Source organism: Mus pahari, chromosome 5 (assembly GCF_900095145.1).
Source record: "Mus pahari chromosome 5, PAHARI_EIJ_v1.1, whole genome shotgun sequence".
Lineage (NCBI taxonomy): Eukaryota > Metazoa > Chordata > Mammalia > Rodentia > Muridae > Mus > Mus pahari.
In genome coordinates this window covers 6,133,855-6,144,850 of record NC_034594.1, presented here as the reverse complement: position 1 = coordinate 6,144,850, position 10,996 = coordinate 6,133,855, and the positions used below count along the sequence as shown (strand labels likewise).

The 10,996-nt window shown below is 43.6% G+C and overlaps 1 protein-coding gene across 2 annotated transcripts in view; it reads right to left on the bottom strand.

Moving 5' to 3' along the window:
- The window catches only part of Lmbrd1 (LMBR1 domain containing 1), a 79,339-nt gene extending 71,523 nt beyond the window's left edge, over positions 1 to 7,816 (bottom strand). For both annotated transcript variants that reach the window (XM_029538661.1, XM_021197756.2), the window contains exons 1-2: positions 7,589 to 7,816; positions 894 to 1,070 (exon numbers count right to left, since the gene is read on the bottom strand). In XM_029538661.1, the coding sequence (XP_029394521.1) occupies positions 894 to 1,070; positions 7,589 to 7,648 (237 nt within the window). In that variant the 5' untranslated portion in view covers positions 7,649 to 7,816. The remainder of the gene's footprint in view (positions 1 to 893; positions 1,071 to 7,588) is intronic.
- Positions 7,817 to 10,996: the final 3,180 nt, after the last annotated feature.

Here is a 10,996-nt window from a genome sequence, read left to right as displayed (position 1 = left end):
AAACCCTGTCTCGAAAAGCCAAAAAAAAAAAAAAAAAAAAAAAAATTACTACTTTATTCAAGTACCATGTGCCAGATACTGACATATGGTACCCACTTCAGAGGCTTAATTAAGCTAATAAGGAACAAAAGAAATTTGTGTAACTGAAAGAGAACATCTTCTAATCTATGTCTTTCCTTTTTAAAATGAGGAAGCCTGAGTATAAAAAACTTAAGTAACTTGGCCAAAATGACTCAGCTCAGCCGAGCAACCTCCTTCTGTACTGGAAGACTGTGAAGTACACTAAACGCTGTTCTGCCATTAACAAAAGTCTTCCTACACCATTTATTTGTGATATTAATGGGAATAAAATCAAATATGCCGCCGAGGATTTATAAGAAGCCCAAAAATAAAACCTCTTACAATGAAATATTTTCACATTAGCAAAATAGCTCCTGCTGCTGGCTGGATGGCTGGACTGATGGCTCTCATATAAGGCAGTTGTCTGCATCTTGTCCACCAGTGTGTATATTCATTTCTATACTCATTTATCCCCAGACACACAAGACACACACAAGGCCTGGAGGGGCTGCTCTATGGGTGCCAAGGTGAAGTGGCTGTGAAAGCAGTAACAGCTGAGTTTGGGTCGTCAGTAGCCACACACAAGCCAAGCATGGCCACCCATGCTTACATCCTCAGCACTGGGTGGGTGGGGCGGAAACGGGACCCCACCCACCAGCCTAACCTAAAGAAAGAAGATGCCGGATGCCCAGACGCCTCGTGCCTCTCTCTGCACAGGCACTCACACACCTCAGAAGAGTCAGAAGAAGAAAGCAGAACTCACTGGTCTGTTAAGTGAAACACCTGCTAAGTGCCCACAAGGAAGAACCATCGCATAGCACGCTACTACTTACCTTGAATGTGCCATTTTGATTTTTCATGTAAGAAACCAAAAATATATCCACCGGCAGCAGTGCTGATGTGATCAGAGCGACAGCCAGTGAAAAAATGGCTGTCACAGTGGAGACGACCTCACTTTCCCGCTGACTCTGGTACTTACGAACATAGACCCAGCAAAAGGCCAAAATAGCCTGAAACACAGAAAAAAGAAATATCCCATTACCTTACACATTCTTGAATGCTAACAACATGTATTACAAGTTTATTTGGACAAAGTTTCTTTTTACATGTGTAAGGAAAATCTCTATTAACTTGCACAAGACAGAATGTTAAAGCCTATTTATGAACGCAGTACAATTTTACTTAGTGCACACACCTTATGAATCACAGCGCACAATTGCATATACCCTCACCAAACATTATTAACAGTTACACACAATATCATTCCCCAATATATCTCTCCATTCCAAAGGAAATGTACCTGAAGTTCTTTTCCAATCTTATGGCTAAAGCATCAGAGAACAGAACATGGATGGAAAATGATTTCTGCTATGACAACCTACAGATGCCATCCACCTGAAGGGTCACTGCTAATCACCACACAGAAGCTGTAATCCAAATGTTCAGGGCATTAAAGAAAAGTCAGCAATTATAATAGAGTCATGCATTTAAGTTTTCTAGCAAAAACCGTAAAAAAGTTGACATCTCTAGCTATGTTGCACTTATAGGACCTCTCTAGTTACTAACAAAGATAAGAGGTCACGATTCGACATCATGAGGCAGCACTGGGATCATACAAGGAGGGCCTCTAAGGCAGGGAGCTGGGCCCATCTCCCAGGGGTTCAGAATTAGAGGCTCCGGTGGGTTTTGAACATCCCCATAATTTCTATGTTCATTCACAGCAGTACTGGTCAGGTACTGTATTTTGTATTTACTCTATTCAGTGATAGAAGTTGCAGAAACACACTAGTGGTTCTCAGCCCTGACTGTGAGGCAGACCTATCTTTAAATACCTATAAGCATCTCAACTCCATAAAGTCAAGTAGCTTGTAAGACTCCTCCAAGCACCATGGCTTTAATGAGACATCTAAGTAACAGTAAAGAACAGTGTTCTAAACAAGATCTGTTAGAGTGCTGAGAAAACAAAACAAACAAACAAAAACCAATCTTATTTTTGTACCATCTATCTAGTTCCAAATCCTACCACAATTAAGATACCAAGACTGGCCAGGCGTGGTGGCGAATGCCTTTAATCCCAGCACTTGGGAGGCAGAGGCAAGTGGATTTCTGAGTTCGAGGCCAGCCTGGTCTACAGAGTGAGTTTCAGGACAGCCAGGACTACCCAGAGAAACCCTGACTCGAAAAACCAAAAAAAAAAAAAAAAAAAAAAAAAAGATACCAAGACTGGTCCCACTACAACTGAACATTTTGATTTGACCTACTGTAGATAATACCATTCTACACTCACAGCCCCTAACCATCACCACCTGGGGTCTGTAACCACCACCACCTGGGGTCTATAAGCACCACCTCCTGAGATACCTAATCATCACCACCTGGGGTCTGTAACCACCACTAACACCTGGGGTCTGCAATCATCACCTCCTGGGAACTGTAATCACCACCACCTGAGATTTACAACCACTATGACCTGGGATCTATAATCACCACCTGGGGTCTGTAACACCACTACCTGAGATCTGTAATCACCACCACCTGGGGTCTGTAATCACCACCACCTGGGGTCTGTAATCACCACCACCTGGGATTTGTATTCATCACCACCTGGGATTTGTAACCACCACAACCTGGAGTCTGTCCCTACAGTTTTTGTCTTTTCTAGAGTGTCACTGTGTAGGAATGTTACATCTCTGCTTTTAGCTTCTTTCACTTGGCTCAATGTATCTGGACTCCATCAAATTTATACTCCTGTCCCACACAGTGCTGCCATGTCAACTTTGTCATTTACAGAAAGGAAGAAAATAATTAAGTTTAAGGAAGCTAGACTTTAGGCCAATAAATACATAAATAAATAAAACCACAAGAAATAAAACACCCACTCTCGAACTCTGGTTTAAATTTTCAATATTTTTTTTTGTTTTAAGGAAGTTATATCTCTTAAAATATTATATTAACATGTAACAGGTATTTTACAGTGAATTCAAAGCTGTTGTAAGCATTCCTCAAGTTTGTTCTGAACTCACTGGAAGCTGAGCCTTATTTATCTGCACTTAGCAGCATTTACATCACTGCTTGGTATAGTCTACACAGACTTCAACAAAGAGACGACAGCATTTTCACCAAGCTGAAGGTGATAGGCATCACAGAGGACGCATGCATTAGCCTCAGAAGACAAGTTACAAGAGAAGGCAGGCAGAACCGACAAACAAGAGCTTTCAACTGTTACTGCTTTAAAAGAACCCCAAATCTCTCCTTTGGGTTATGAAACAGTAACAGTAACTGTATCATCAAATGAACCAACTCTCCCAACAAGAATAAAAGATAAGCCAGGTGGTGGTGGCATATGCCTTTAACCCCAGCACTTGGAGGCAGAGGCAGGTGAATTTCTGCATTCAAGGCTAGCCTGGTCTACAGAGTAAGTTCCAGGACAGTAAGGGTTACACAGAGAAACCCTGTCTGGGGGGTGAGGGGGAATAAAAGACAAGAGGAAAATAGAGCACTTGCCTAATGGGTTTTCAAGATTAACTAAGCTATTGTGTAGTACATTGCTTAGGGGATGGTAACTGCTTAACAAATAGCACTGTTAAATTAGCCATTAACAAATAGTTACTAGCTACAAAGTAACACCTCAAAGCATTTCATTTTCTTTTTAAAAGCTATTATTAAAAACCAAGGAAAGATTTTTAATATAGCTCTCCCACTCTTCCCAATTTGGACTTAATTGTTCTGGCCATTTGGAATGTTAATACCTCCCTAGGTGGTTTTAATGAGTGGCCGAGGTTAGACCAATGGGGCATAGAAAAGAATCCTAAAGTGTTTTGTCAAACTAAGAGGCAGAGCAGTTTCCTGGGAGCCTGTTAAATGGCAGACTGCTTGGGAGGGATGGGGTGAGGCCAAAGACGGTGGACTTCTCACAGATCCATAAGCAGTTCCCTCACTTTAAAGAACATGAAGAAATCTGATTTACAGATAGAGAATGGCCTCTAAAGTAGTGGAAAGCACACGCGAATGGTGGGGTGATGCAACTTACTGAGGATTCAGGTAACTTAGCAAGGTGCTCACATTAACAAAGAGAACAGATTAAGAGCATAAGGCACCAACTGTAATTATTCTGTGTGTGGCACAGGACACTAAAGTCCAATTGTTAATCCAAGACCATAAAAAAAAAAAAACAAATAACAAAAAAAGAGGCAACAATTATTTCTGAATCTTTTCATACGCTATTGGTATTAATTTTCAAAGTTATAAAGTCCCCAGACACTATGTGTTTCTAGGACAATTTTTGGATATTCAAAAATTGAAAACTATTCTCATAATAATATATTATTTGCCATCGTTCTGGCTAACTTTATATCAACTTGACACACAAATTATGCCTCCATCAGGTCCAGTTGTAAGGCATTTCCTTAATTAGTGATCGATGTGGGAGGGCCCAGCTCATCTTGGGTGGGGCCATCTCTGGGGTGGTTCCATAAGCAGGCTGAGCAGGTCGAGAGGAACAAGCCATGAGGACAAGCCAGAAAGCAGCACCCCTCCATGGCCTCTGCATCAGCCCCTGCTTCCAGGTTCCTGCCCTGCCTGAGTTCCTGTCCTGACTTCTTTCAATGAAGAACAGTGCTATAGAAATGTAAGCTAAATAAACCCTTTCCTCCTCAAGTTGCCTTTTGGTCATGGTATTTCATCACAGCAATAGAAACCCTAACGAAGACAGACATTTTAAAAAGCAATTCTGACATTTGGGCGCATGATTTAAAGGGGATTTCGTGGGAACTACTGGCATATTATCGTGAAATAAGACCCTAACTGTCCTGGCTTTTGCATTCTTCACCACTACACACAAATACTAACAACAACACAACTACTTATTACTTTGTTTGATGAAACAATAAAAAATTAATTTTATTAAATTTCAACCTGTAAGTTTTGACCTCTGTTTGGTAAGATAAAAAGAACGTATAATGTCCCACTCTATAGCAAAATATGATGGCAGTTACCAGACATGGTTCCTTAAAACTCTTAGAGCTGAAAGCCAATCTTCCTGACACAACAGCATTCTTTATTTGAAAAACAACTGACACTAAAGTGACTTAGACTTAGGTTTTTAGTGGTACTTCTCAAATGAACAAAAATGAAATATCACTTACAAAACCTACAGAGGGTTTAACCCGCACAGATGCTGGTGTCAAAGCTGAGCTTGTTCCTAAGACCCATAAATAGAAGGAAGTTGTCCTCAAGCCTCCACCCACACATTGTAGTGCACTCTCTCATGCATGAACACATTTACGCGCGCACGCACACATACATACACACACACACACACACACCTGCACTGACCCCACCCCAGCCTCAGGAACAGCACACATACAAACCATACAAATGAATAAATAAAGTGTAATTTAACATTTTTTTTAAAGATTTATTTATTTATTTCATGTATGTGAGTACACTGTCGCTGTCCTCAGAGACACCAGAAGAGGGCATCAGATCCTCATTTCAGATGGTTGTAAGCCACCATGTGGTTGCTGGGAATTGAACTCAGGACCACTGGAAGAATAGTCAGTGCTGCTCAACAGCAGTCTTAACTGCTGAGCCATCTCTCTAGCCCTAAAGTGTAATTTAAAAGCTTTTGAGTGACATTTAGAAATTTGGAAAGCTGGAACACAGTAGTGTGAGCTTGACAACTTTTCAATACTTAGGACTTCTCAGGACATGTCTGACGAGACCTGTGTTGATTTAATAAGTGTAATATATGACGTTGCCTAAATTCAGCATATCCATATTTAGGAGATGAACCTTGAGTTACCACTGAGTAGCGAACAGAGAACACAAAACCAAGCCAGGAATGGGCCAAAGCTCCACTCAGCACTTCAGTTGAACGAATGGCCTTGACCATAAGGGAAGAAAATGTTCACTGCTTTAGAGGGCACACTGCCGCAGAACCTGAAGAAACTGGTCTGTGCTAGCTTTTGGTGCAATCACAAAGAACATCTCCAGCTACCAAAACAGTCCTCTACTTCTGACTAGATTTTGTACACACACTTCAACCAAAATAACTTTCTTCAAGACAGAAGAAAAGCAGACATGAATACAGCTCCTTTCTAATAAGCCAAGCACTAAATAGACTGACAATAATTTAATTTTTAATAAATCACGTTTTGCACCTCCCAAACGTACTTCCACTCTTGGGTTATTCCTGATGCAACGCCAAACTATCCAAAGGCTACTTTTCCATTGGCACTTTCCTTCAACAGTATCCTTGCCCAAGTCCTATTTCCCTTACAAAATCATATTTTCTCTTTGAATGCTTAAAATCTATGTTTCCTAACTTGTGATCAGCCCACTCTTAAAAAGCCATGTATTATTTTGTTTGTATCCTCCTAGACAAAACTACTGTATCCACAGTAAAGCTACTGTATCCACAGTAAAACTACTGTGCTTTAAATGCTTTTTCATTACTCAAGATAGTCCAACTATCTGTTCCTGCAGGTAACATGCTTATTTTTCACTAAACAAATGGGCTAGGAAAGCCAGTGAATTCTCCTAGCACAGGGCTAGATGGCCTTCCCTCCAGGACACAAGCTAAGCATGGCCCAAGGCAGTGGAATTTGTGAAAGTGATGGGAGCATGCCAGTACTGAGCCTGAATCTAGGGTCCCTGAACATGCAAGGCAAGTGCCGTGTGTGTGTGTGTGTGTGTGTGTGTGTGTGTGTGTGTGTGTGTGTGTTACCTGATGAGTGTGTGTGTCTGTGTGTGTCTGTGTGTCTGTGTGTGTTACCTGATGAAAAACTTGACTACCTGAACAAACTACGCAAGTGTCAGTCTAGGGAATCTAAAAAAAAAAACCGACATCAGACGAGTTTCAAAATGCAAACACTAAGTAACCATAGGACTGAAGTCTTTGTAGAGTGGGGAAGGATTTGACAATATAAAATGTCCTAAGAGAAGCAAACTAAACGAAGTCAGAAAGTAATAAGCAGGTCACTCGGGGTCATTACAGTTGGGTTTCGTGCACCCAATGATCAGAGAAGTCTGGAAAAGAAGGCACCTGAGGTCAGACAGGTGATAACCTCCCGCCTGGCCAACTGCTCGACAGCGTTCTAAGTGGAATGTAATACCTAGAACGTGACACTCACGTCATCAAGGCAGAATCGCACAAAGGGCGCGGGGAAACAAGGGGGAAAAGAGGCATTTAAAAACAAACAAACAAGTGACTCTGTCAGAGCCCAGGAGCCTGGCTCAGAGGCGGCGACGACTCCAATCCAAGCCATGACCACGCCTTTCTCCAACCTGAGGGTCGCTCGTCCCCAAACCCACCCGCCAGCTACATTCTCAGACAAGAGACAGAAGCTGGCTGAAGTTAGGAAGGAGACCTCGGGGATCAGCGCCTCTTCACCTTCCTCAGGGGACCCTCGCGGACCCAGCAGAGAGCAGGGCAGGCGAGGAGGGTCCCCGACAGGCGAGGCCAGCGCTGGCCCGCCCTCCTCCTCCCACCCCCTCACCCTGGGAGAACTCGGAGCGCCTCCCCTACCAGGAGCAAGAGGCCGAAGATGCACCAGCCGATCACCAGCTCGGCCGCCGCCGCCGCCATCTTCGCTTCCGGTCCGGATAAGCCCAAAGGGGAGGGGAGGGAAGGGACGGGACGGGACGGGACGAAGAGGGACCCGGAACTGCGCAGCCTAAAGGTTAAAGGGGCGGAGGGGCGGAGCGGAGGGTTGCCAAGGAGACCCGGCCCGCGAGCGTCCCCTGGCGACCAGCCGAGCCGGGGCGGGGCGCACCAGACGCACCGTGACGTCGCCACGCTGCCCGCCCACTCGCGGGCTGCGTTCCACGTGATCTCGCTGGCGTTCTAGGCGCTTTAACCAGGCAGGACTATGTCTGTGCCTCTGAATGTAGAGTGACATTACGGGTTGTCATTGCTTCCAAAAACAAGGTTTTGGTCCCATTATGCAATCGGAAGTCATCCTGGTGCAGGAATGACTCAGAATAAAAGAATGTCGTCTGCCCAGATGACTTTATAATTTGCTGGTGACCAGGTCACGTCATTGCTGGACTGGGCACTGTGTTACCACGTGATGTTTGTTTGGGTTTTTTTGTTTTTTTGTTTTTTTCCATCTGCGCGTACCTGTGAATTTCCATGATGGCTTCATACAATTAAGAATCTATGAATTGTAGGTGCTAATAATATTATCAAGTGAACAAAACAGATTGTTGTAAATCTTATGTGAAGCTGAAGGAAAACCTGGGATGCTTGCCTGGGTCCCGTGGTGTATTAGTGTATATTTAAATTGAATAAACAAACCCTAGTGTGATGTTTAGTTTTGATTGTGGACGTTTGTCTGTGGGCTTGATACAATGCCGAACCATCTGGAAAGACTCTCAATGACAAATTGTCTAGACTACTTGGGCTTGTGGGCTTGTGAAGGACTTTTTTTTTTTTTAAATTGGGTTAACTGAGGTGAGAAGCCCCACCCTGAATGTGGGTGGTGACATTTCCACATCCCTGGATCAGAACGGAAGACTTAGCATGCATGTATTGTGCTTGACCTTGGATGTGAGTAAGCCACCTCTAGTTTCTGCTGTCTATAATGTCACCACAACAATGGACTGAAACCTTGCATTGCGAACCCAATAAACCCTTCCATCCTTAGGATACTAAGACACTTAGGATGCAGTCAAAACAGTTTATGAATGAACTCCATCATCACTACAGTTTATTCTACTGTGATATTATTACTCACCTTGGTCTTATTTCTGACTGGAAGTCTGCAGTAGTTAAGGATTGGGTAGAAGTGTCGAATGAGAAGAAAGTGGAAATAGAGTGTGTTTTATACGAACAGGTCCCATCACAAACTCTCTGGTGGAAGTATGTGTTCATCTCTGAGATCTCATGTATGTCCCCAAGTGTATCACCAGCAAGTCATACTTGTGCTTTGCTTCTTCGAGCCAATGCCTTTTAACCCTTCTGTAGTAGGCTTCCTGGTTAGAGGAGATATCTAAAACCACCTGAGACCAGTCATCCCCGTTGTCTTCAATGGCCCAAATCATCTTTGAAAATGATCACATAATAATTTTGTGAGCATAAGCTGTTCCTGTGAAGCTGCATTCCCCTAGTTCTGCCATGGAACAAATAAGCTATTCTTGCATATTTCCATAGGATTCAGATCTCATTCCACAGTGGGTAGCTTGTTCTGGCCTGAATCAAACAGCACCTTTCTGTATATCTTAGTATCATGTCCATTTTCAAATTCTCTAAATAGGTTCCTTGAGACCGCTTGCATTAGGCACGTGTCCATCACTAAGTGAAAGTACTTGAGATAATCAATTTATAAGTCTTATTATGGTTTATCATTTCAGGAGTGACAACCCATGGTCATCCGATCTATTGCTTTGACTCATGGTGTCTTATATGGTATGTTATGTAAGGCTGTGTGGTAGAGAAAAACTTTACCTCATGGCAGCTGAAGAACAAAAATAGAGGAAGCGACTGAGTCCACTTGTGGTGGTTTTGTAGTTCTAACTCCTCGGCTTCCTCCCTAAAGTATCCAGACACAGCTGATACACACCTCGTTTGAAGGATGAAGCAGCGTTCGGAACCAGAGGGGTCTACAGGACTCCAGTCTGGGTGGGAGCAGGTGCCAGGGAGAAGGTCTTCTCCAAGGATTTTAATGAACAGCTCTCTTAGACCATCTTAGCTTGTGTACATACCTTTCTTCAGGGAGGGCTTGTGTGTGTATGCACTTTATTCAGGGAAGAGAAGGGCTATTTATGAGCAGAGAGAGAGAGAGAGAGAGAGAGAGAGAGAGAGAGGAGTTTTCACGATGATAGTAGATCCATTGACTTAGAATTGAAAGCCCAGGGAATGCTCCTTTTCGTGAAGAGGTATTCTTGGAATCCCAGGTACTTGGTGGGTGGGTTCTTATCAGAAAAGAGGAAGTCGGACTTGTAGGTCAGCCAAGGACTACTCAACCCCTCCCAGGTAGAAGGTGTGGGAAACTGGACTCCTCAGACAAGGTCCCAGAAGGGGAAGCCTTGCTGGTGAAGGAAGTCTTCCGTTTTCTGTGGAGATCAGAGGAGCTATACCCACCTGGTGGGTGGTCCCTTTCGTTTTCAGGCTTTCCCCACAGGGTTAAATAGGTATGGCTCCAATAAACTCATGTGTTTGAATGCTTGCTGGGCCCATAAGGAGTGACACCATTAGGAGGTGTGGCCTTGTTGGAGTAGGTGTAGCCTTGTTGGAGGAAGTGTGCTATATTGTGTGGGGGAAGGGCTCTGAAGTCTCCTATGCTCAAGCTACACCCATTGTGGCACCCAGTCTCTTTTTGCTGCCTGTGCGGATCAAGGGGTGGAACCCTCAGCTCCTCCAGCATCATCCCTGCCTGTGTACTGCCATGCTTCCCACCATGATGATGATGGGCTAAACCTCTGAAACTGGAAGCCAGCCCCCATTTAATGTTTTCCTTTATAAGAGTCGCTGTGGTCATGGTATCTCTTCACAGCAACGAAACTCTAACTAAGACACTTCTCAAAGGCCATGCCTTTGGTGGCCTAATCTTCATTAGGACCTACTCTCTATGGTCTTTCTATCTTCCAAAAGCACTGCATTCTGGGGATTCCATTTCCTTCAATACTCACGTATTTGCCTCATGTTCCAGGTCCAGATTATGGATATCTGTCATATGAGATTGCGTCTAACCCATTAGTTGTTTTTCAGCAAAGGATTACTACAATGGTGTACACAAATACACATGCATTGCTTTCAGTCAGCAGCATGGAAGAGTGCATAACTTAAGATCAAAGCTCTGAATTAGGTTATAAAGCTGACTGCATGGGAAATTCTAGGCAAGTAAGACTGATTTGAAGCTTGTTGTTCTCTCTTCCCGCCCCCCTCTCCCCAGACAGGGTTTCTCTGTGTAGCCCTGGCTGTCCTGGAACTCAC